This window comes from Dicentrarchus labrax, unplaced genomic scaffold, assembly GCF_905237075.1.
Source record: "Dicentrarchus labrax unplaced genomic scaffold, dlabrax2021, whole genome shotgun sequence".
In the NCBI taxonomy this organism is placed as follows: domain Eukaryota; kingdom Metazoa; phylum Chordata; class Actinopteri; family Moronidae; genus Dicentrarchus; species Dicentrarchus labrax.
Window position 1 is genome coordinate 28,214,563 of NW_026136704.1, and position 27,888 is coordinate 28,242,450.

The 27,888-nt window shown below is 40.1% G+C and overlaps 1 protein-coding gene across 7 annotated transcripts in view; it reads left to right on the plus strand.

Moving 5' to 3' along the window:
• nectin1b (nectin cell adhesion molecule 1b) overlaps positions 1-27,888 on the plus strand; it is a 146,937-nt gene that overhangs the window by 67,093 nt on the left and 51,956 nt on the right. The window contains exon 6 of one of the 7 annotated variants that reach the window (XM_051398168.1): positions 2,898-7,112. The exons of the other annotated variants lie outside the window; for them this stretch is intronic. Coding sequence (XP_051254128.1) covers positions 2,898-3,403 — 506 coding nt within the window. The 3' untranslated portion in view covers positions 3,404-7,112. Of the gene's footprint in view, positions 1-2,897; positions 7,113-27,888 lie in introns of those variants that run through there. 7 annotated transcript variants of the gene reach the window in all.

The window sequence follows — 27,888 nt, forward strand, 5'->3', positions numbered from 1 at the left end:
AGTCATCTGAACACTTGAATACTCCTCCTTTTCATTTCCCCTCTAGTAAAGCATCTTAATAACTCTTTTAGAAACCCCATCTCTTGTTTTGGTAAGGTAACTTCCAAGGCTCCCTCCGAGATGGATGTGCCGGCCAAAACGCCACAAAAATACCTGAAGGTTTACAACTGCTTTCATGTCTATAGTTTGTAGGGACAATAACACATTCTTCAAGCTTTAGCGTTGACATTCTTCAAATATTGGTGTTAAGAGGTGGTGTCACTTGATCCTTTATAAAAATGGAGGTGATGGGGAGCACCTTTGAAAGCTCTCTGCATCTTCTTTTACTGCCACTATTCTGTAGTTTTAATAGTCCTGCATTGTGTCTTTCACCTCTCTAAGTAGTAAATATCGAGTCTTGGCAACCCCAGAAATGCAAAAAGCTGCCTAATTAAGATTGAACAAGGAGGCTGATGAGAGCGAAGAAGAATCCTAGCAGAGGAAGGCAGAAAATGATAGAAGAGAGGATTACAGGAGAACGTTTTCCCTTTTCTCTCTACTCCCTCAATCCTCTGAATTTTCAACCCTCTTTGGACTTGGTGGGAGGATGTGTTTTCGAGCAGAGGTGACCTGGCTCTGCTCTCTCATTCATGTGTGTAATGAAGGCCTGTGTCTGAATAATCCCATTAGGTGGTCAGATTAAAACCTGAGCTGATATTTGAGACTGTGCCCGGCACCGCTTTAGAAATTGGAGAGCTTTGCAGTCGGCCCTGGGAGAAAGGGTGTAGTGGAAGAGCAGCTGAGGAGAGTGACTGTGTTTGGGAGGTCTCTCCTTTAGGCTGATAGGTTGCCATTGTAATTAAAAGAGAGGAAAGCTTCAGCAGCTTCTTTACTTCGCCCAATACCATCCTTTTCTACCCCAGTTCTTCAGAGATTTATCATTACCACTAAAACGCAGTTCTAATTGAGTGTAATGGCTTTCAATTCTACAGTTTAGGCCAATAATTTGAAAATCATATTCAGGTTATGTGCAAAATTTGTTTTGCGTGATGAGGATGGCAGAGGTTGTGAGATTTGCTGGTTTTTGCAGCGATTTGACTCCATTGGACTTTCTGTAAGGCAGCACAGAGAATTTAATATCTCTAAGGAACTTTTAGGATTGCTTAACATAAACCTTCATTTTGGCTCAATTATAATCATTTACTTTGTAAACGAGTTTCCAATTTCAGAAAGACAATTCCCCATCAATATTAACCATAATTGTGTGTATTAAATATAATAGTTTCCTGTTTAGGACAATACTGATGCAGCCATGATGTCTGCCAGGTGTCGCAACAGCCCTGCTGACACATCTCCATTTATAATGTGTGCCCATATAAACTATAATTAAAACCATTCAAGGTGTGACAGGATGACGTCTTTTTATGTAAATGTAAATCAAAGTTTATTTTATTAAGTTATTACAGTACTTGTGCTTATCAGATCCAGATATTTCCTTTGAGAAGACACCTGATCAACAGTGTTAATATCAATATGATGATGTGTCATAATAGGATGGTAATAAATCAGTACAACAGTAGGCAGATAGTATCAAAAGCAGTTAATATTATCTGTGTCAGACCTGCCTTGCCTTGTCTCTACTGTACATACAAGTATGTGGTTTGCCCTGCGTGAACAGAGAGCTCCCTCCGATCCTCCTCTCCGTTTCTCTCTTTTTTTCAGTCCTCTCCCACACCATTTGTTTAGTAGATGGTGTAACTCTTTGTTGTTTTTTCCCCTCCACCTTTCTGTTGAGGATTCAGCGTTTGCCATTGAAGTTAAATGTGCTTCTGCTCTGCAGGTTTAGACAACCACTACCTCTGCGCCTCCAGGCTTTGATCACATTTCAGATAAAAGTATCTTCTGTCTCTGCGCTCGAAAGAGCTCTGTACGTTTTTTGGTTTTAAGTGAAGATGTTTATGTAAGGGACGAGGTTTTCTATGCTTAGTTTCACTGTAAGCAACAACTGTGTTAGTCGTGAGCATTTTTTATCTTCCTGTGAGTAGGCTGCATGCTCTCTAAAAGGGTGGAATGAATGTGATGGCTCAGTCTAGCTCCAGATATGGTATAGTCAGGTGAAAACAGCAGATCTTTTTTGTATTTGCAAGGCAGTCCCTGGCATCTTATTTATTGTTTGATCATTTGATAATTGTCCCTCTATTCTCCACTGTCTTCACTGAATACTATATATTTTCTCTGGAAGCTCATTCTATATTTTGCTGCCTGCTCTGCTGCCTGAATAGAAGAGCTTCATGTTTATCAGCTCTCTTGATGCATCGTGGCTGTGTATGCTTGGCTGCTGATAATCATCTCTGGCAGTGCTCTTTCATTTCATTACCACTACGCTGATGATGAAGGTGGTTATATGCCATGGCGTGCTATTTTTTGCTGGACTGTACTACAATATATCATTCAATGTGTTTTCTTTGACTTGTGTGAAACATACAGAGTTCAATGTATTAACTGAAAGGCCATATTAATTCATTCTTCCACAGTTTGTTCATTGAATTGTTTCATTTTCCTCCGTCTTCTAAACAGAGAAGAAATGATGGTTAATGCATGCTGACGAAGCTTCATTCACTTTAATCTCTTGAGTCGTTTCACTCTTTGAAGGTGTGTGGTGGACTGGTTGTTCATTTCATGTCTGAAACTGCATGTGACTGTTGATGATCGAGCCTTGCCACAGTGCTGGTAAGGGCTCCTTTGGGGTTGGGGGGTTTGTCGTGGGGCCGGGGGTCCTTCCTTTCCCCTTTGCTTTTCCGTCCTTGTCTCCCTTACTTCATCTTTCCTAAAAAAAAAAAAAAACTGCACCTGCACAAAAGCACCTCCTCCCACCAGAGCACTGACACACTCCCTTCCATCTGTCTTTTCCTACCCAGAATTCCCTAACAACCCGCCACGTGGGGACGATGAGATCCCGCAGGAGCAGCACAATGCAGGTGCCGCCATCGGGGGCGCTGTGGGGGGAGTCGCCCTGTTGGGCGTGGCGGCCATACTGCTCTTCATATTCCTGCGCCGCCGCCAGCGCACCTTCAAAGGAGACTACAGCACCAAGAAACATGTGTTTGGAAATGGGTACAGTAAGGCCGGCGGCCTGCCCGCCCACCCGCCCATCCCCAAGAACCTCCAGTACCCAGACGACTCGGACGACGAGAAGAAACCCGCCCAGATTGGTGGCACCGGAGGGTTTGAGGCGAGCGAGCGCGATTTTGACACCGAGCAAGAGGACCTGAAGAGGCCCTATTTCACTGTGGATGAAGGAGAAAGCCGAGATTATGACGAGCGGACTCTGGCTTTCCAGTATGACCCTGAACCTGAGATAGCCGACGATATGATCTCTCAAACCGACGGCTCTGTCATTTCTAAGAAAGAGTGGTATGTGTAGTGGCATGCAACAACCAAACCAAACAACCCTTTGTCCCCCACCTGCATCCCACTGCACCCTTCACCTCCATCACGACCCCACCCTCCCATTTGTCAAACAGCACCCTTCACAGTCCCATTCCTCTTTTGGTCAACCTAGTACCCCCTTCCCCATGACTCCCCCCCCCCCACATCAGACCCCATCCAACTAATCTCATTTAGAAAATCAAGCGTCTATTTAAAGTGCTAGCAACATCAACTTCTCAACATGTCAGCATTGGTATCAGTTCCATCAGGTGAATGGGCAAAGAATACAAACTAAGGTATGTAAATGGACTCGTTGTCACTGACTTACGAGGTCAGCGAGGTGATCGGTTGATTAATACTGGTGTAATATTCTTTTTGTGTATTTTTTCATGTTATAAATGTATTAAATGTATAAAAAGAGACTGCAGGTTGAGGTTTTGCTGAGCACATTTGTGAAAGTCCTACACTGGATGTGCAATTTGGGTTTTTTTCCATTACCATTGCCGTTTTGTTATTTTTATAATGTCTTTTTGTATGATTTTTAAGTGACCAGAGAATTGAGAGTTAAATGTCTGACATAATTGCAGGTGGAGTTCTAAGTGTTTGTAATTTTGTGGTCAAATGTTTCTGAGAAAGAGAAAGAAAAAAAAAATGCCATACAGGACCTGTATCATTTCTCACTGGGGTTAGAGCTCATGAAATTACTAATCTTTGTATATTTACAGCATTAAAAGCAGACACGTTAATGCTGTTTTCCAAAGACATGCTTAGTATTTCTTCTTAACCCCCTGTGTTTATTTGCTTGATGAGTTTCTTTACTGAGAGGGAGTCAGTCTACTGAGCCATATGGACATGGCAGTAACAGATAAATGTTGAGTGTCTTTTGCCTAAATTTCAGTCTCATTAAATTAGTTTCCACATCAGTGAATCAGAATAGCAAGGCAGAGAAGGGCTGCAGTCGTATCATACACAAAAATTTCTACTTTTCAGTGGTGCGTCACAATCGTGTCCAAAAAAGAGCTATGGTGAGTCTTGGTGTCCACGGAAACCTTCAATAATGCTCTGAAATGTCATGATTGTCACTTGACTTGAACAGGTTGACCTGTGTACACAAGCTCTCAATCTTACCACTATAATGACATTTTTGTGTTGAGTTGGTACAATTATGTTTTGTTCTAACCCTTCTTTTATCAAATGGATGTCAGAGAAAGGTATCTGGGGATTTTCCCAATGATGACTTTGTCTCTCGTTATAACTGTGGTGACTGTGTACTGAAGAATTGGCTTAAACCTCCTCGCTTATACCAACAGCATTTGCTATGAGGAGTCATCCATGGACACAAAGGACACAGATAGGAGGAAAATGTCAACTAATGTTTTTTATGTACATCTACAGAGAAAACATTTGAATATGTAAAGGGAATTATGACGGTGGCCATGCTAGTATAATAAGTCACCTGCTGCTTTCATGATGTTTTTGTTCCATCTCCTTTTTTTCTTTCTGAAATGAATTTCAATAGCTGTTTGGGGGATTTTAAAGGAATGAATGGTTGTCCTTCCCCTGATGTTGGCATCTTAACCTGCCAATCGAGATACAATGACCCTCTCTGAAGGCATTATATATATATATATGGCTTTTTAAATCACTGTTAACAAGTGCCAGTGGATGCTACTGTAGCATAGCAAATTACTTGTTTCTCTCCTCAGCATTGAGGTCCATTATACAATCAGCAAAATGCATTTGCTTCAAACAAAAAAGTTCAGTGTGAAATATGGGATAAAACAGAAGCAAAGGAGTAAATCCATGGATATAAACAACATATCTGACTGGCAATGAACAGTATAAATACTATATTAAGCCTTATTTTATGCATGTTTTTTGTGTTGGAGTGGATGTGCGTATGTTGCTATTTTTTCTGTATCAATTCCAGTGCGTTTGTCCTCATTTGCAGCTCTAAAGATGACACTTTGTTAGTGTTGTCAGTATTGACAGAGGTATGAGTTTTTGGGCACACAGTACCCAGCAACAATATTGCAGTTAACACACAAAAAGTATATAAATATATATATAAATAAAGGTGAAAAAATAACATCTCTCTGAGAGCAGATCTCTCTGCCGGCTGGAGATGTGAATGTTTTACAATTCATGCTTGTCTACTGTATGTTTTTAGATGAGCATGTTAATCATGAGCCTCAATTTATATTGCATTTTCAACACAAATTAACATTACAAAGTGGGGAATATCATGTTCTTATTAAAGGTCTTTTGATTACATTTTAGTTTAGTTTCACTTTCTACAGCCTTATTTCTACAGTGGGAGACTTGAGGTTTGCTACAGAAAGTTTCAGAGGCAGGGTTGCTACTTTCAAAGTGCAAAAACAAATGAAAGTTTTACAGCCTTTAGTTTATTCTTCACCTGCCGATAAACTGCTTTGCTGTAGCTTTTCAATTCCGCGTAGTTTGCATCACAGCATTATGGAGAGAAACGCGTGAAAAGCATGTTTTTATCTTTTATTCTCGCATTCAGTGCCTATCAAAGTCAGGAGAGGTAGTCTGAACGGTTGCTGCTCCATCATTTGAGTTATTCATGCCATAGAATAACATGATAAATAATATTGAAATGATAAATAATATTGAAATATGACATGGGCTGCAAACCTCCTCAGATCAGACACTTGATGGTTCTTTACTTGCAGTGAATTTCAGTTAGTATAGTGGGGATACATTTCCATCTGAGCTCCAGCACAATGCTAAAAATTGATCTTTATCTTGATCTGTAAATCAATTGATCTCTTAAAAGCTGAATTCATTGCCATTTTAAACTTTACTGATGGATAAATAGTGATACAGCACTTTTTTCCCTCTCAATACTAAAGTCCTAAAGAGATCTATAAGAGAACTTTTGCAACTTAGTCGCACATCGTTGACTTTTCTAAGCACAACAATGAAAACACAGTGACAAGAGATTTAACTGACTATAGAAAAAAGAAAAAAGAAAAATGTAACTTTGGCCCAAAGCAAAGATCAACTCTGCCCCCTTTTAAAGCACAAGTTTAGGGTTTCATTTCACTTGTTTTCTGCAGCCATTATGAAACCACTGCCACTTGCTTCTCAGACATGTTGGAGAAAGAAAACCCTTTCAGAGTTAAGTCGACATTCTGTATTCTGGTAGATGTAAACATTGTCTTCATGTTGTTGGGGTGTTATGAGTTTCTATTTTGTAATACTGACTGTAACTTCATTCCATCCTAATCTACTTTTTGTATTCAGTATGTTCAACATTCCACTGTAAATACTGTACATAGGGTTGAGATTATAGTCAGGATTTATTTAGGGACAACTGCATAGGGACTCTGTTCATGTAAAATATACCTATTTTGACTGCAAACATAGAGACTCGATGATGGATAGATGAAGTTGATGCATAGCTTATTTCCAAAGTCTCACCTAAAAATGCTCCTCCAGTACGTTTTTAATATGCCACTAGCGGCTTCACTGTCATACAAAGGGGTGATGCATACAATTTGTCGATTTAATGTTATTGAAAGTAAATCAAAAGAGAGAAAATTGTCTGTATGCAGCCATGTGAATGTATATTTCTGAGGGTGTTACAAATATGAAAAAAAATCTCTTGTTCAATTGTGATGACCCAGTGAAGTAACTTGTATTTGTTTTAAGCATTAAATGAGTTCAATAGTCAACAATGTTCTGTCCCAGTTCACTGATTAGATAGATGTGTGTTATCTGATTGAATTATGGTTCATGACTGCAACGCATTTCTTATCACTGTGTATTGATTTTGGTAATTGCAGCTCTTTCCCAATAGCTTTGATCAGTAATGTATCCCTGTCGCCTCATCCAGGTGCTTATTTGGATTTTTTTCCCACTTCCTGTGAGCCTGTAAGACATAAATGGTTTGTTCTGCAAATAAACCTTTCTTCACCTTAAACTATCATAGACCTTGTTAGGACAATATTTAAATCCACATATTGCTGGAGAGTGTTCAGGCATCCAGCCATTAAACAGAGCCACAGTTTTGCATTGCAGCATCAAATATTCAGCTCTACATTGTCGTTCCAGTTTTCAGAATTAAAAGGCTACAGAGGCGGCTGCAGTGCTAATGCAGTATGATTCCCTTTGGATGCAGTCATGTTTCCCTCCATTGTATGCTCTAGTTCGTGCCAGAGAATGAGAGGAATCTGGTGATAAAATTCAAAGCAATACATGATTAGGGAATATCTTATAATTCAGACACAGCATATCCTACAGGTGTGGATTTTACCACTTTTACAATATTTTTTGTCTCCAAACCGGCTTCCACGTGTGAAAAGGGACATGGTGTCGTACACTGATAATCATTTTATGTGAGGCTAACACAAGATAGATAACAGGATACATACAGTTTATAACAAGTATCTGCAATGGTTAATACTGTATCTTTTAGTGAGGTTATTCTTTAATTGGAGAGCAAAAACTGTCAGGCAGATGTTGATATCGAGTTCAGTGCTTAATGAAGCTACAGTGATATGATGAGAGAGGCCCAGTGTAGAGCCAGACAGATCTGTCTCAGACTGTGGGACTCAAGTGCAGACATCTGCACCGTGCACATTAAGAACAGCCCAGAGTTTGCAGCTGTTGCCATCCATTTGCTAAAAGAGCCCTTTGTAGCCCAAGGGGCTTTGATGGCACATAGGCTTTTAACATGCATGGCCATCTAGTTTTTTCCCCTCCTAACAGAGCCGCGAGTGAAATTCTACAACATTTCCTCTATCAAAGTACTCTTAGGATGAAATACGGCTGGATTTTTTGTTTTAAAATATGTTCCTCATGGGCCGTAAATTCAAAAGCGACTTTGTTAAAGCACCTCATGTGATGTCACTCCATTCAACACAGAGTAAAATCAGAGAAGAGGTTTGAAGAAGAGACTGCATCTCTGTGGATAAAAATGATCTGACTGTGCCTGCTGTGATGTTTTGTAGATCACTATGTTTTTTGGCTTATAATTTTCATATTTTATGGTGCTAATAAAGTCAGACAAGTATTGAATTCGAAGCTGAAAAGTCTCCAACAATCACAATGCAGCCCCATGAGCTGATGAGTTTCTTCTAGTGAATCATGTTGTCATTCAAGTCTTGTTTCTTTTAGCAGTCAGTCGGATCTTATAGGTCACAACTGTTCACTAAATTCTGGATTGGAATTTGCTAGGTAGCTTTTATCTGGAGAAACTCTTCCACTGTGAATTGTTGAGCTGGCGATAATCTAAGAATTGGAAAAATGTATCAATTCAGGAAAGCGCACAGGCGGCCAATTCCCCAAATTGTAAAAATACAGTAATTAAATGGTTCATGAATATACTGTATATGCATGAGCAATTCATTGGGCTGGTTACAGGAGGAGAGTTTAACCCATTTATCAGTGAGGTAGCTGCACTAGTTTGTTGCTTTGAGGCTGGTTTCTTTACATTACATACTGAAATAAAAACACAAATTCTGATTTATTCCAATGTTTATCTGCATTCTACATTCTACATTCAGTGCTCTTCTGTGTAAGATACATTATGAAATGTTCTCTCAGTAAATATTGTTGTTGTTATCAAAAGACCCAGCAAATAAACTTGTGTCTGGTCTAAAAAAAAGAAAAACTAAAAAGTGCTTTGTCACCATGGTGTGTTTATGCATAGTTCTTTCTGATAACCTTTTTGGGGGAAAGAGATTGTTCATGGCTTGTTTTTTGCTCTTGTTTTCTACCTTGTTTTCAATGTGTACAGTTTAATGTCACATGGGGATGTCCATAATAAAACTGTGTTACTATAAATGAGGCTCTTACTCTCATGCTAAACATCCTCAAAGGTCTAAAGGCAACCATTTCACTTGTACACTCCACCAAGTGTTGATGATCGACTAATACAGACATTCCACAGCCTTCAGCCTTGCCAAATATAAAAAGTTCAGTTCAGGTTAAGTGATATTCGAAGCTGTATTTAAGAGATCCTTAAAAGTTAATGCAATGGAGATATGCTAAAAGATCAATTATGTTCTTTAGGAATAAGGTAAAAGAAAATGTGACCCAGGGTGTCTTGTTACATAACAACACCAACAGCCTACAGCCATTTTAGACACTCTTTGAGGTTGTAGTTTAGACACAGCAGCCACTAAATGCTAACATCCTCACAATGACAATGCTAACCATCTTAGCTAACATTACAGATAAGTAAGATAGAAATGTAATTTGTCTTGCAGGAATTTAGTAATAAACCACTGGACAAAGTACATTTTTGACCAGATGTTGGCATCAGAAAAGTAAACCATTCATCCAGAGGGGAACATGAATGTCTCAACCAAATTTCCTGGCAATCAATCTGAGATAATTCAGTCTGGGTCAAAGTAGTGGACCCACTGACAGATTGCTAAATTAAATAACAGAGTGAACAAACGAGAAGTCTGTTGTATTTCTGTATAAGGACAACACAAGAGTGTATTACTGCGCTCACTCAGTGACCGCAGTGCGTGCTTGCTTAAATCGTTCCAGAAACTTGTTTGTAGTCAAACGTGTAGTCTTTCTCACCTATGAGAATCAACTGGTAACATATCACAAAGCAGGCGTGTCGTTGTTATGGTCATATGGTACGTAGTGTAAAAACTGTATAATGTTTAAATGTTGCTATGCTATTACAGGCTGCTTAAGTTTAACAGGAAGGATTTTCTTACATGTATCTTGTAATACTGTATGTCTGATACTAAACCCTCTCTCTAATTTGACTGAAGTTTGGAAGTTTTGCTGGATTGATCACAAACCAGACATTTTACTAGCCAAGTTATAAGGCAAGTATTTTTATTGTGAGGTTTTCAGCCACTGCTGGAACTCAATTGTATGTGACTTAACTGTCACTGAGTCTTGCACATTAAAAGTTTCATAATTTAATTGGTTATGCAAAAGACATTATCATTACATAACCTCTCACTTAAAATATTTTAATGTCAGTTATTCCATACTTTGTCCTGAACTTTGGTGTTGCTTCAAATAAAACTTCATTGCTGTGATAATGATCCAGAAAGAGGATTTTGTCTCTCAGGCAGAGTGGCGCGACTAAAGTTGACACATGTTTCACTGGGAGCTCCATCCAAAAACGCAAGGCACCTAATTTGGAGAAGTATTCCTGCCATGACCAAACCAGTGAAATAAACCAAGAAACATTCACATCTCAGACTGAGCTCACACTGTTCTTTTCATCTCCTTTAAACTGCTTTCAACAATGAGCTGTTTTTGCTCCACATTACTCTGCCCTGACTGAATGCTCACACTGAAACAAACACCATTGTTGACGAATCGATCACAAGTGTTGTTTCTAACGCTGACACCTGGCTGAGTGTTCTTGCTATGTTTAGAGCTGATTAGGTTTTTGACATTCATATGGCCTTTTTCAGTGCCTGTGTATGTACATTACAATTTGTCAATGCAGTTGTGTACAACTGACACACTCAGACTGTAGACTGCTCAGAAAAAATAATGATAAACACAGGACATCTACTGTAGGATTTATAGCATGCTTCTGAAGGGAATTCTTTGTTATGTTTATTCCTCTACTGTGGAGGAGACCACGTGCCTCTGATGCTCATGAACTCTCTAGCTGCTTATAGAGTCTTTTCACAGGGAAACATAATGCATAAGGAAGTTTACACCGTCTGAACTGACCTACCAACAAGGACATCATCCCGCTCCCCCTCCGCCTCCTAAACTAAAGACACTGCTTCTGGGACTTAACCCTGGTCCCGGGAGTGTTTCACCTCAATGGTCTCCACTATGAGACACCATCCCTGGGAACTTAAAATAACAGTGCAAGCAGCTTTTAAACCACTCCAGACATAGCACGAAAATGGAATCAAAGGCTGTTAAAGGTCCAGTATGTAACATTTAGTAGGCTTTACTTGCAGAAATGGAATATAGGTATGTTTTCATTAGTGTATAATCACCTGAATATAGCAACCCTGTTTTAGTTACCTTAGAGTGAGCCCTTTTTATCTACAGATGCCGCAGCTTTCCATGGAGTCTGCCGTGATGAACCACCATGTTTCTACAGTAGCCCAGAACTGACAAACCAAACACTGGCTGTAGATGTTCATGATTTTCACGAGTATCGCAGCCCCCATAGTCACACTTCACAGCCGATTCTCATTCCCAGGTTGTCAAATACAGATGTTAGCGGTATTCGCAGTTATCCGCAACTTCAATGCCAGATGGCACTAAATCCTACACACGGGTCTTTTAAAGGCCCTGTCACACCAAACTGGCAGAGGAATTGGCAACAAAAGACTGTTGCATCACCTCACATTGCCTGTGTCTTTGCCAGAAAAATGACGGCAGAAAAAGACGGCACTGACTACAGCAAACAGCCAACTAGCACGTACGTTCTGCACCTACGCAAGAGGTAATAACTCTCAATACCAGCAGGTGGCTTTATCATTCAAAGAACATCTGAAGACCTAGGACTGCTGATATCAACCAAAACAGCCAGTTTCATTAAACAGCTGCTTCTAATCAAGAAAATGAATGATCAGATTAAATGAAGATGATCCTTTCGTCTGCTGTTCTCACTTTCGTTTCTCTTCTCGTGCATTGATCCGCTTAAGCTGAACAGCCAATCAGAATGATTTTCTCACTGATGCAATATGCTCAGTTGGCCGAAAAAGCCACAGCAGTGGGACGACGGGCATTGATACAGAAACATGGATACCTCATTGGCCGCTGCACGTCTGCACGGTCGCCATATTGGGGAAGTCAAGATCTGCTAGCTATGAATACTGAGAGATGCAGACTGCACTACAAAATCCACTGTACCTCGTTTCATTCAAAAAATTCTAAATCTTAATTTAAACGAAATTTGGTTTAATTCAGTTGCTAGGGTGGATCTAATCAGCTCTATGCCAAACAAATTTACCTTCTATATAGCCACAACGTCCACTGGCTCCGAACAGGCAACATCACATGTAAATTATTTAGAATTTTAACTTTTTTCAGTTTCTCTAAAAATGTGGATTTCTATTACATTGTTAGAGAGTCGCCTGGTTGCTTGTTTTTGTGAAATTTGTCAACAGTAAAACATAGAATTCAACATAGGTGAATTATTTTCCCCACACAATTATTCTTGCCAGTTTTCTGGGTTGGGCAGTAATTTGTAGCCAACCATGTGTTGATACTTTATGCACCACCTCACACACACTAGTATATTCATGTATTCATTGTTTTCTTTCTGCATTTTGGTCAAAGTGCTGGTCTGACGAGCAGTGGCTGTTTTTTTTATCAGTGCCTGTTTTAACAATTTTGTCCGTTTGTACATCACAACGTTGCACATTCTTGCAGCATTTTTCCAAGCGGTGACTCTTGAATGTTTTTTGGCATAGAGCTGATTTGATCCCCCCTCCAGCAACTAAATTCATTCTAACCAGTAACAAGTATCAGGTTCAGTTTCTCATGTTTATAACGAACTGACATTTTTTTCATGAAAATCGGTTCAGATTGAAACGAGTTACAGTGGATTTTTTGGTGCATTCTGCATCTCTCACTGAGAACTTCAGCCGTCAGGGAGCATCTGTAGCCCTAGTTTTGTACGGTGTGTTCTGCACTATCAAGATCCACTAGTTAACAATACTGACTCAGTATTGTTAACTAGTGGATCTTGACCTCCCCGATATGGTGACCGTACATATGCACCTGAAATTGAGAATGCGGTATCTGCATTTCTATATCTATGATGACGAGTGCAGAACACACCGTAAAAAAATAGGGCTACAGATGCTCACTGACGGCTGAAGTTCAGTGTGATCTTCAGTGATAATCCAGCAGTCATTTACCTTTACTACATTACTCTATCTCTCATTTTGGGTTGCTGTCAGTAAATACAGGCTGACTTTTCATCACAAATGATTTACTACTATGTAATACACTAAGATAAAACAGTATCCATGTCCAGCACATTGCATTTTAAAAACCTTTTTTGCAATTGTAGAATAAAAACAAGGCGAGTAATATAACCATATCATTGGAGTGCTTTTTCTCTTCAGTGAATCTGTCATGGCTGAGCACATCATAATTTCTTTGATATTTGGTCCAGCAAATACTGAAATCAGTCATAAAACTGAAAAAAAAGTCTAAAACTCACCATTGATCATCTGCAAACTAAAAGAAGGTTGTTTACAGAAAGTAACAGCCCCAAAATAATTTGTTCCCAGATAAAGCTTTTATGTTGTATATCGACTCTTCCTGACAGCCTGTTATTTATACCATTTTAATTCTTTAGAGGCCTCTCTCAGCATTTGTGTCACAATCATGCACTGAGGTAGCGACACGTTTTCCAATTTGTTTTCCATTGTGCAGAATATTTTCTGACATTGTTTGCTTAGTTTTGCCTTTGTTTGATAAAACATGTTTCACATATAACCTGATCGATTGGGCATGCAGTTACACCCCACTGATAGACAGAACAAGTCAATTCTATTTCCAGAAAATGTGAAATTATAATGAATTGGCAATTATTTGGATTAACCCAGGATCAATCTGCTGAAATTATTATTGCCTATTATTTTGTAAATGAGACGGCTCATAAACAAACTGCTCCGATCCCATGAATAAATTTGTTGGCATCTTGAGGGATGCCTGCAGTAGCTGCTGTAGACACACACCCCCCTCACACACACACTAGCCCTGCTTTCACGCCCCCCCCATTTTCAGAGCCAGTCATGGCATGAGCAGCTCGGCTATCCAGCTGCGCATTAGCGTTCTCCAATTAAACTCAGCCATCCCAGAGCAGAACGAAAGGCCTAAACCCTCTGGTGAGAAAAGTGCTGACAACCCTCATCTACAAAGTCCTGCTGGGAATACTCTGTCCCTGTGACCATTTACCCAGCGTCAAAGAAGTTGTGTGTATGTGTGTGAGGGTGTCTGTGTGTGGGTTTAAGAGCGGCCAAGAGGGAGTTAGTGTGCATACGCTTCATCCCTTTGTTGACCGATGCTTTTTCTGCACTGAGCCTGAATGACCTTAGACATGCATTAACTCTTGAATAACAGTATGACCACACATTTTTTATTTCAGTGAGAAAATGTATGAAGGAATCTGTGGCATTTGCTGTGCATACTTATCATAAAAGGCTGCTGTAAATTGTTTGTCGAAGGCCAAGTTGCAATGATGAGCTTGTTGACATTTTCTTTGATTTATTGCATCACACACAAGTCCTGTCTTCTTTGTGGGCTAAAATTAAAATCTTTTTGAATATTAATTCCTGAAGGAGCAGGATGATAAAACAGATTGTGACTGACAGTCTCCCTGAAATCCTCAATTACACAGAGACTGGGCGTGGCCGCAGGAACAGAAAGATAGATTTCAAGGACATAACCCTCTAAATTTAGATTATGATAATGCATATACCGTAGGCACAAGACATGTCCTGTGCCTAGTACAGGTACAGATTGTTATTTTTGAGCTGACCTCTCAAACAATAATTAACTGTTCTGATATATTCCAACTACTATATAATTAGTGTGTTGAGGAAGGTGTGTTATATGTATTTATGACATTAATTTTCTTTCAGCTAAAGATAATTGGGTGTAATATTCAGGCATACCTACTTATTATTATTTAAAAAAAGGCAAATTCACATGTAATGGATCTCAGTGTGATGCAGATTAGAGAAACAATATTAAGGAATAATATATCAACGAGCTCTTCATCACCAGAACACAGACTGTTTTTTATTTAAGAATTTTATAAAGGGGACATACAACCTTTGCTAGACTCCAACATATCCTGTTAAGGTGAAAGACCTGCGCTGACCCAGGGGCGCTACAGATGGCGATATGACCGTACCCTGAGGAAGCTGGCGGATATTGAAAGCCTATAGCCAGGTTGCAAACAACAATCATCCCACAGTTGATAAACACCTCATCCAGTTCATCAGGCCTCAAGAGAGCAACAGACACAAGGCTTGTGTTCGGCTTATCAAGACTTCTTTCTCCAGGCGAGGATTGGAACATGAGGGTCGACCTCGGTGCACAGCTGCAGCTACCTTCAGAGATCACCACCACATCACCCCCACCAAACACAGTGCTGCCAAGACCGCTATTCTCATCGCACAAACCTTCCCTTGGGAGGAGGGAGTGCAGGCTGTCCACGAATGTAAGATGATGAACTTTTCAGAGCTGAGGGCAGGGAGCCAGGATGGACCCCCATCGTCTACCCAGTGGAAAGCAGGTTGTCAACACCACAGCGACTTTAGGATGGTGGTGTAACTGGGGCAAAGCTCCATGGAGCAACCTTGCAGAGGGAGCAGAGAAGGGCTATAGGTGAGTAGGAAGCATAGGAATTGGACTCCATCAAACAAGGAGGGCAGCTTCGGGGGGGTGGTAGGGGGACATCCGTCCCCAAGAGATTTCTTGGGGTTAAAGGAGCAAAACATCACTGAGCGGTGGTCCCTTGCTGATGACCTGCAGTTGACCCTGTGGCACTGTTGGAGCTAGAGCAGGCAGAAAGGTGCAGCAGGTTGTAACTCCCACTTGTACAGTCCATTTTTTTTCTTCAACTGAAGGACCAGTTAGGTCTCTGCACAGTCGGTATTGACGAGTGTCTATGAAATTTCCCCACAGGCTATACCCAGATCTTAGCCTGTGGCTTTCCTTGGTGATCATCATGCATGGCGCCGCTGCTCTCACTGGGAGAGAAAATGCATCACAAGATGAGTCAAATCTCACTCAGCATCATTATGCCAGTTGAAATTAAAATTTCCCTGGCCCCCAGATATTAAGCATGCCATAAAATGAACCTTCACCTGTTAAGAATCACTGAACCCAATGACTGTAGAGGCAGCTCTCCCGTCCACATTCAGAAGGATTCATCAACCCAGTTACCACCGAGTTCCAGCGTCTGACAAATGGGACAAATGGGGTAAATTAAGAATCCAGTGTCTCCCACCCCCACACTCTCTACCCTGACTATTGACTCTCACAGCTTTATCAGTGTACATTAGTGTCAGTGCCAGTCTACATTTAGACTAACTGTGCCAGAGGAGGCAGCCCATCAGCACATACAGGCATGTCTGTCGTCATGCAGAGGCAATGACCCTTTGTCAGAAACAATCCCCATCAGCAGAGCCACCAGGCCGAGGCTGCACTGTCCAGCGGTTACAGCAGCGAGACTGTCCTCGACTCAAAACAAATGATGCTAGAGGGTCGTATATAAATTCAAACTGTAAAACTGCACTTGGCCGGATTTTTTATGTCTGAACGAACCGCCGCTATCAGTCCAATTCATAGGAAATGTCCTGTCCCCAGTACTGATATGCCACAGAATTGACCTAAAAGTCCAAATTAAACTGGAGAAATATTCACCATTGACTGAGAGAGATTAATCAAAACTAGAGAATATAAATGATCTACTTAACAGACCAGACTGAAAAAACTAGTCACACCCGTGTAAGATCAGCCTCTCTTGTACTTTTGGTATTCTTTGTTATAATGCACGACACAATACTGTGTGCACTTCACACGTTTTCTCACTTTTGATGTTAGCAGCATTCACATATTTACCTCTCGCTGACAATGTTTCACACTGCAAGCTAAAGCCCCAAAAATATGGAATGTGCCAATTAAAATTTGAATGTGATTAGTTGTTAAAAGAGCAGCAGTTTTTAGAATAGATCTTTTTTTTTCCTACAGTTGGAAAAAGAGACAGGCAGACAGAGATGTGGAGGCAGTGGAGAAAAAGAAGCAGTGGGATCTGATTATATGCCAGGAGGGACACACAGGTAGCTACAGCAGTGGCTGACTTAACCACTCAATTATCTTTGGGCACCAGAGGTCATCAGAGAATATTTAATTGAGTCCAAAGTTCCACATCTTACACTGCTTGATGTCTCAGGAAATCTGTAGCTGTGGACTTGTGGGCTTTGACCCCTAAACTCTGGTCTTTGAAGGTTCAGAATTACTGGTAACGAAAATAAATCTTCTGATCGGCTACATATGCATATGCAGAGCCAGCCATTGATTATTTTACAGTGCTATTTGCAACTCCATCTTTGAAAAGCTGATCCATGCAAAAATGCAAACAAACTAACTGATTCTCAGAACACAGCCAGTCGGGACTAATTTCCCTGAAGTCTCACGGCTGGTTGCCATGACAAGTCACAACCAATTACTTGCCTCAGGAGGATTGGCTTTCTCCAGCAGCAAGTTTCAATACCCAAACCTGAGGTCAGTCACTGAGCCCTCATCAGCAGAGATGATATTGCTTTGTTCTGTGAATGTGTCAGTGGTATTTCATTCTCCATCTGAGAAAGTGGGCCCAAGGATTGGATCTAGATGTTGGAAATGTAAAAAGGATAGATGCATTTCTACATCAACTGATCAGACCACCTAATTTTTAACATTATTGGTTTGCTCGTCTCTAGAGACATGTAATGACTGTGTTCATGGTCATTTGCTTCATTAAAAAGTGTCAGTTAAAATCAATAAGAATGTAGTGTTCACCCTACGTTCTTACTCTACAGCTTTACAAGTGATATACCACCACTGTAATGGTGGCTTGACCACATATGCACACCAGATGTATCTATACTACTTTTTCCTACAGAGACACAAGCTGGTGCCATAGACTGTATGATAAATAGTTAATAGAGCCACCGTGACATCACTCATAAGTTTCTGAAGAGCCAGTGTGAAGCTCAAAGTGTGGTCGGCTCTGGTCGTCGCTACCTTGTCTGTCCTAACTCTGCCAGCTCTGCCTAATCCAAAAATGATCAAAGACTTGGAACCTGGGTGGAGCTGAGGGGGGCAGAATTAAGTCTGGTTGTTGAAACCAGCCACCTGAGATGACACCCACTTGTCAATGTAAGTGGCCACGTCCTCAGTTATGCATAACTTTAAGCCTTAATGTCATTTAAATGGATGAGTTATGTAATAATCCCCCCCCGTACAAATTTCGTGAGAAGGGACATAAGAGACCAAAAAATGTTTTGGAAACAGGCTGTAAACATGATTATTTCTGCTGTGAGATTGTGCATTTTAATATGGGGGCTTACAGAGATTGACTCGCTTCTGCAGCCAGCATCAAGCGGCCATTCAAGGTACTGCAGTGTTTGGTACTACAGTGGTTGCTGCTTGCAGAATCTAAGCGGGTGCTGCATTGTTGAAAGGCCAAGACGACTGGTATAAAACCAAAACTGTTCCAAAAGTCAATACATAAAATACAAGTAAGGTGCAAACTAACCAGCTAGTGAGAAAGTGGTTTTCAGCCTCAAAGCAAGACTCTATTCACACCTGGTACAGTCTATAGGTATGTAATCTGTACCAGGCTAGTTTATGTCACAACTTTGTTGATAGACACCAGGTCGCAGTCAATAAGCCCAGTGCTGCTGTGTGATTTGGTCTCATAGCATTCCCAAGGCCATATCTGTGATGGAACTGAAAAACCAGCACAGTCTGTGGCTATATTGGATTTAAATGTTGGTATTTGCCCTGGGCAACATTTTATCATTTTGAGTTGACTGCACAATCTGTGAGATAATGAAAGTACCTTTGCAGGATAACAGGTAAAAATAATAATATTTAGATTTTTCCCTTTAGGGTTTTGTTGGGAGTGTGACCAAATGACTGTACGTTACAGTGCTATCACAGAAGGATGATATGTTAACCTCACCTGCAGCTTCTGTTGAACTATAACATCCATGATGCAGTAATTTTATTACTGTATCAGAAACTAGTTTGGCTAAAGGAAGAAGTCATTTTAGAAACATGAATAATTAACAGGCACATACTGTACTTAAGTAAATTTGTGTTTTCTGGTTGCAATGAGATTTGAACATATTTTTAAGATTTAATTTGCTAATCAAAGTTGGGAATGTATTAGCATAATTTAATGCTCGCTATGACTGATGACATGTTTATTTATGTCTGTCTCTCCCTGAAGATGATGAAGGCGTACAAGCTGATAATCACTCGGGCCTTTTTCCTTTGCTTTGTCATCTTGTTTTGCTGAGAAGTTGGCAGAAGACGTGGCCTTTGAAGGCATTTCTGATTACTTTTACTACATGTTGATCATGAGCACGTGCAATGCGCATATTGGAGTGTTTGTTTGAACTTGAACATTTTTAGACAATCACAATGCCAGGGTTTGAATTTATTGCCGTAAAGTGGACTCATTTAAATCTCTGAGTAGTGAGTACTTTCTGCAACATTTTCTTTCAACCTGATTGTTTACATCTGTGAAATGACTAAGTCATCAGCTTGTATGATAACAGGAATACATACAATAATTTGTCAGTAGAATATTCTTTGGAAACATTTTATGCTCTCACTTCCACATCCATCTTGGGGCCCTGATGGCTACCTTTGAAAGCAGTACAAAAAGTGAGGAATGACTCACTATACCTGCTCAGGTATCGACAGGAGGACTTCCTGCCACACAGCATCGTGTCAAAGGGAAATGTGAAACACTAGTGTTGATTTAACAGGTTTCCCTTCTTCTAATGAATAGCCTTTTGGGGTAAAAGCTTCCTGTTTGAAGAAACGGCAAGTGGATGCTTGGCCAACTGCTCCATGAGTAACTTGGCATAATGTGGCTCTTGACAAGAATACACAATAATACAAAGCCCTACTTTAAACCTCAAATTAAAGAGCACCACCACAAAGCTGAAACAGTCAGGGGATCTGGGTGCTTCACACCACTGCCAACTGTGTCAGATGTACTTTTTGTCCTGTCTTTTTTTCTGGTTCTAATAAATAAGATGATATCCTTTAGCAGTCAAGCATGTACTCGTCGGAGCTCCTATCCTGACTGTTAACATCTGTATGTCTATTTGAAAGTATTTGTGGCCTTGAGTTATTTAGGTTTTTAGTGCACATAGTGCATGGCTGTGTGCTGCTTGTACCATTTCAATGAGAGAGTTGAAGGATGTTTTCTTGTGAGTGACCCTGGGGCCTCAAAAAGCAGAACTACATCTATCAGCTGACTGCAGTGTATGAGAAGTATGTTGAAACACAATTCATGTGGACTTTTCTTTATGTCAGAATAACAGTTGAATAATGACCAGGGCGACCAGAGAGGGTTGTCGTCAGAGGACATCTCTCTAAACACAGTGTTTTATCTGGAGGGACTGAGTGCTACTGCACATACTGGATAATGGGCCATGAATAACACAGTGTTTGTGTAAAACGTAAGCAAAAGAAATGGAAGTACATCTGCAGCTTAACTATAAAATGTTTGCCCCCATCTTGGAAAACCTGATAATTAATTAAATCTTCAAATATCATTTTTGATTATAATATTACAGGAAAAAGTCTAATTTCACATTTAAAGGAGATACAAGGATGTTCTGTATAATATTATTATCTCACACCACTTCAAACATCCTCTTGCTAAAACAAATTAAAGGTCTAGTTTAACATTTTTTGGAAATATGCTAATTTGCATTCTTGCCTAGGTATAGATGGGAAGGTGTGTACCTCTCTTATGTTTGTTTGGTAGACTTGAAGCTGAAGCCTAAAGCCAGTTAGCTTAAGGGAACACAATCAACCTACCTTCTGCGTTTAATTTGTATAAAAGCTATTTCTTGGCACGGCACAGTGACACCCTGGAGTCTTGACATCACCATAAGGAAATCACTTACTGGTTTCCCCCTGTTTACATTATTTTGTGCTATGCGAAGCTGACTGGCTGCTAGGGGTAGCTTCATGTTTACCATACAGACATGAAATTGGCTGGCGACCCATGTACCAAGGTTGAGTCCTTTCTGCAGCAGCCCAGGGTTCGAATCCGACCTGCAGCCCTTTGCTGCACGGCATCCCCTCTCTCTCTGCCCCCCTCTCCTGTCTGTCTTCAGCTGTCCTATCAAATAAAGGCAATTAAAGCAAAATTACTAAAAAAAAAATAAAATAAAAAAATACTTAAAATAAGGGTATTTCCCAAAATATCAATCGCTGAGACAACCATGTTAAGGTATGAGATCCCATCGACATGAACAGCAAAAACAGAGTGAAGTGATCGACATTGCAATTCCCATTAACGAGAGAAAAACAGCTGAGTTCAATAAAATGTATTCATCCCCACGGGCTAAGCAACAACATGCTACAGTACACAATGCTGCATCCGCTGTACACACTACTCACAGATACTGATACATAAACACTATACCCTCCAGTGCTGCAGTAAAAAAGTTGTGAGACATTAAGAAATGCAGTTCAGTTACATTTATTGTTGTTAAATGGTGTTTCAGCACTTGGGAGTGATGTTATATTCCAATACGTGAGGCAAGGTCTGTTTTTTTTTTGTGTTCATTAAATTGCTAAATCTGATTAAATGCTGCTGTTTTATATGTAGCTGTGCAGAAAAACAGGGGAAGCGGTATTGGTATTCTACGTTTAAGGACTGATTTCTACTGTAGTACTGTAGTTGTCAAAGTGAAAGTACATGTTTGCGTGTTGTGTGGGATACATTTCTACTCATGTCCTCTGTCCAGATAACCACAGAAAGGCCTGTGTCTCATCATCATCACTTATCTGACTTGACTGACAGAAGTCAAACCCATCCTTGTACCTGCGTACTTAGCCGTGTTTTCCAAATACTTCACAAGCTTTTAAATGGCTCAAAGGTCAAACAGTTCAACCAAGTTGCTTCTTGTCCTGGAGCAACACAAAGATAAATTAACAAAAGTAAGAGTTGTGTATTTATTATTTTGTGCCAGTGGCATTATAATAATAATATATTATTATACATATTGCCCAGCCCTTCAAGAATTTGTTTTTGGCTACCTGACCAGAGTGGCTAATATAGTCTTCAACACTTGCTTCTAACAGGAGCTTGTAAAATGTATTTACTAAAGCCTGGGTGACATACTTTAATTAAAATAAAAATCATGCTGCCTTATTCAGCTTATAAAATAATGACAATGCAAACTACAGTGACAGCTCATGAACAGAGCCGCAGGGCAGGCTGAAAATACCTGCAGGCCTCACAATGAGAAGCTCCACAAGAGACATGAACAAAAAATAACTGGATGAAAGGACAGAAAAGAAAGAAAGAAAGAAAGAAAGAAAGATTATTCACACAGTTCTTAGATATGATTTCAGAGGCAAACGTCCTATCTGATCTGGTAGACTATTCCAGTTTTTGTTTATGAAATTAATTCTGGCCTTGGCATCCTCTTTGACATCAGCTTTAGAAGTGGCTCTTGTGTTCGAGCTGTTAATGGGAACAGATGATGGTATGTGGGATAATTTCTAAATGACACATATTTAATATTAAAACTATCACTAACTACTCTATCACAAAGAAAAAGACTTAAAGGTTTTGGAAATGGTCGGATTAAATTTTCTTGGCTGCTGATGCCAGAAACATAGCGATGGAGAAGGATATTGATCAAAACAAAAAGTTGATTTTGGTGAAAATTACGTATGATATAATATGATCATATGAACAGTCTCAACAGAATTAATGAGCTTTATACTGTAGATGGCATTTGTTACAGTGCTAATGTATGAGATTGCATAATTTTGAACATTTGCTCATGTAATTGTGTCCACCCTCTGTAATCATATGCTATTATTTTTATGCATGAGAAAGACTTATACCAGAGCAGATGTGCCTGTACGAATGACAACAGCCCTCAGAATGTCTTTGAGCAGCTTTATTGTAGAAGAGCTTGATATGATTTTGCGCACCTCATAATTAAGTGCCTGTTCATCCATCAGGTGATGTCTTTTATTTTTGCGGGGCGGTGCTGCCATTCGTGTTGTAGCAGTCCTCTCCTGTCATCTATTTTCAGGCCAGAATGAATCAGCTTCTCTTTTTCTTTTTTGTTCATTTTGACACCCGACAAAACTCATCGCCTCTAAGGGAATTGGAGTAGAGGGTCTTGTTTTGTTCTGGCAGTTCTTTCAGGAATGGCCATCAATCAGGTGATCTATTGTGTTAGAGAGGGACCTTTCTCTATTGAATTCATGACTTGCTGCAAAAAGCAGATGCTACAAAGGTATTGAAAGTTTGCAGGGTACATTATAATCTGACATGAAAGAGCCACAGTGAAAGACGAGGGGCAGTGCTTCATAATGATTTCACTGCCAGTTTATATGTCAAGATGAGGTGACCCCATTGGACGGTGCCTCGGCTTTGAAAGAATTTGTATTATATCGATATTCTTTCTCATGATTATTCTCCGCGGATCGTGTTCTGGTACAGCGATTCCCACAAAACAAAAGGAGCAGCTTAGATTATTTGGCATTTTCCAGTAATTGAAAATAAAGCCAAGATTGTGATGAAGCACTGCAATAAAAAATTGACTTGAATATCTTTTATAATTGGCTTTTTTCATTAAAAAACTACAATAATCTTTTTGATTGTAGTTGTTTTATCAGCCAGACATTGAAGTTATTGAATATGTTTGTTTCGTGACAAACTGTTGAAAAATGAGCAGTCTTCCATGCAGCAGCCGAATGTTGATAGATTTTGGTAGAATGTCAGCAGGCTGGAGCAAAGAGAGAAAACAAGGCAGGAGTTGGTTTGGATTTGTCCATTTCTCCTGACGCTCCAGCTGATCGATGAGGGGGTCTGTGGTGAGCTATCGTGAGCACATTTACTCTTGTTTCAAAGAGTAGTTTGTAAGTCTTAATTTGCTGGCATTGTCAGTCAGTGCCTGTGTTCTTCAGACTGGAACTGCCCAGACAAAGGATAAACAAAGAGTAGGCTCTGTTTAGAGAGCCGTGGATGGAGGGGAACCAGAAACAAAACAACGATCTGGGTGAAATTCTGACTGTGTGCATTATTTCTGCGGATGAGGACCTTGGGAACAATGTGTGTTTGTTTTGGGTAAAGGAAGAAATATGAGATTATTCAGACAGGCCTGTCGGTTAGTGAGCCTAAAAACCATTTCTCTGAATACAGCGCTGATTTCAGAGCTTGTTTCTCAGCATTTCTCAGAATTTGCAGCACCATTTTGGGACCCAGCAGAGCTAATGGGGCCTATTCAGACACAGATATAGAATTGTTTATCACTACAACTTGCGAATGCCCACAGCAACAAGAACTACTTTTTTTATTATGGATCCAAACACAGAGAATGGACTTTGTCAACCACTTTCCACTTATTTACCTTTTCAGTTGTCTCTGAACACGTTTTTTGTTGCAACTTTAAGCACAATCTCATTTGGTTGTGTAATAAAATGTCCTCATTTGCAAGAGTGCCTTTAAAGGACAATATCAATATCATGTGGTCTCTAAGTAGTACTTTACAGAATATATTGCTTTTATGCTTAGAATTAATCATATTTCTCACATGAAGTTATTGATTCTTCACTGTTTTTTTCTTTCAGACATTTGTTTTATCAACCACATTCTTATCTCTGTCTCAGGTTTTCTTTTCATCGAAATTCTATTCGAGTTGTCTGCCTCGTGGTTTTCCCACTGCACCGTAATTATCCAGGGCCCTCATAATGACGGCAGCCTGTGTCTCCAGTGCCATGGTGCTTGTTAGGCTGACATTCAAATATGGTTCAGGCTCAGTCTTTCTCAGATTCTTCGGTGTGGCTTTCAATTGTTGCTGAGTGAAAGTTAAAAAAAAAATAACATGGTGTTCCCACCCCCTGCCAGCCCGGGCCAACATGGCTCCCACTCAGAGTCTGTTCTGAAAGTCTCCTGTGGAACAGTTTTGTCAGCTGTGTGGTGTAGGAGTGGGTAATGACATGCTTACTACAGATGTCTCTAATGAGTCATGACAGGCAAACACTGGAACCTAGCCGTGGTTATAAATTTCACTGGACAAGGCTTGATTTGAATAGTTGTAACCCGTATAGTAATAATAGGAAAGAAATGGGTGTTGTAACTGCAAAGTGATCACTGCATCACCATATTATATGACCCATAAAAGGACCACTAACCTCTTTGATTAGACTTTGCAAATATTTGTTTGTGATTTTTTTTTGTGATTTGAAATGAATTCATTCATGTGCATTTATGTAATTAACATGTGCACATTATTTGAACATGATTTCATTGACTTTTACTATAAATCTATAGAAAATCATACATTTTCTAGCAATCTGTAAAATGCTGCAAACTTTTAAGCATCAATCAAAAGTTCTAAACCCAAACACTCACAACCCTTTGTGTGTTGGTATTAGGAGATTCTGCAAAACCCTGCATACGTTCAAGGTTAGTGTTGTGCAACATTTAAAGGAATAGTCACACATTTTGGGAAATATTATTTGCTTTCTGGCACAGACGGAGATTAGACGGTTGATACCACTCTTGTATCTCTCTGTTGAATATACTGTAAGGCTACAGACAGCAGATGGTTAGCTTAGCTTAGCACAAAAGGTAGAAATGGGAAAAAGCTAGTCTGGCTCTATCCAGCAGTAATCTACCTTCCCACGAATCTACAGTACTACTTAACACATTAACACTTGTTTCTTTTTTTCCATATAAACTGATGAGTTAAAACCAAAATTTTTCCATTTTATGGGGAGTTATGTCCCAGACTACCTTAGCTCTGAGCTGTTGCCAGGCAACCTGCAGAGACTCCAGGAAGTTATTGGTCCCAACCAAGAAAGAATAGTGGAATGAAAATTGAACTCAAGCCAGAAAAAAAGTTCAAGTGGATCCAACGATTCTCAAAATTCAAGGTGAATCCATTTTTGCCACAAGCAGGGAGGCCATTAGTAGTTAATTCCCCCTTGATAACATGTCTCTGTGGTGAATTAAGGGGATATTAAGGTTTGAAGATAAATATGCTTTGGGGCGTGTTCTGTGAGATTGACAGGCGTCTCGGTCAATCAGCTGCTGATTTGTCTCACCTCAGCTCAACTTCCTCTCCGTTTACTAAATTTTGACTTTTCAGTTGCTTCAGCCACTGCCAAGACGTCAATGAAGAGTAAAATTAAACCTTCCAAATATTTCAGTCCTTGGTTGACATCAGAGAGACTACTTCTGTGCTTTTATAGCATAGTCGGGGAGGAATACTTGATGGACTAAAAAGAGGAAGATTGGTGGCCATCATTATAATGCCCTTCTCTTTGAGTCCAGAGTGAGATTAAGGGGAAGGTTCTCCTTTGAGACTTGCAAGATAAAGAGTTTTTCACTCCCGATGCCCTCGAGAGACTCTGCAGAAATGATTAGCTTCATGTGCCACTCAATTATCTGTTCCCTTAAAGCATTCTTTTTGAGGATGCAATTATACAGGATGGATGTGAATGAGAATGTTGGACACTGTGATGTGGGGCTGGCCACTGGTGGGGCTTTAAATTTGGTCAGCTTAATAGATCACACATGTCTTGGCAATGTTTTTATTTTCATTCACTAGACAAGAGTCATATTCTTTGTGGAAAATGTTTTAAAAATGAGGGGACAGCATGCAGAGAGAATGACGTTTCCATCCTCCATCTGTTCAATTAATTTGCCATGAAAAGTGCTCCTGATGCTTTTCTAAACTTTCTGTGTGTGTGTTTTTTGCCACTTTCTTCTGATTCGATGCCACTGACCAAAAACAAGTCAGACCCTGTTGTTTCTCTGGTAAAACTATCATGATTGTGTTGTTATGGCCTGGCTCCTGGGTCTTTATGGAGAGGTTTAACTGTACGCTGCCTGCCTCACCAGATCAGGTTTCTACTGTTCCCCTACTGAATCTCCCTCAGGCCCAGCTGCCTGGCAAAGCACTCATGATTAAATGTGAGACACGAGCCATCCTGCCAAGAGAAAGCTGGAGGAGGGGCTGCTGGCTTAAGACGACCACAGTTTGGAATTTCTTTGCTGTTTGTCATACACACAGAGAAAAATGAAAGCAGATGTAGGAGCGGGGGGAGAGGGGAGAGGAAGGGAGAGAAGCAATCATCAAAGACAAGACGTCTCTCAGGCAATAGATACTGTAGGAATAAATCTAAAGCAATATTTGTAAAGCAATATATGGTGTACACAGAACTACCCGCCAAGTGGGGGTTTAATTATACAAACAGTTCTCACAAGGCACAAACAATCTTATTGGTTGGGCGAAACCACAGTGGGTGGAGCCAAAGAACCACAGTTTCTTCTGGCTAACATGCCAAGTTACATTAAAACTCCACTAATGTTATAATTATATGTGAAGAAGAGGAAGCAATATTTTTTCGAGCAATGAATGAAATGATTAATGTGAAAGGGATTGCTTGCATTATGATCCCACAGAGAATTATCTCTCTGTTCTCAAAGCTCTATGGGACTTTTTAGCCTCTTTCTGCTCATTGCTTTTGTTTTACAGCCTTCAAATTTACTGTCTGGTTCAATGTCACTGCTGTCACAAACCTCACAAATCTCAGGTACCACCTACACCATCACCTTCCCAGCACCTAACAGCAGGCAAAGTTAGACCACTGTGCTAGCTGGTGAAGAAAGTGGAACCAGATATTTATTTAAGCAGACTTGTTCATCAAGTGAAACACAACTCCAAACACATGTGCAGTTCCTCTGCCCCCTAGCAG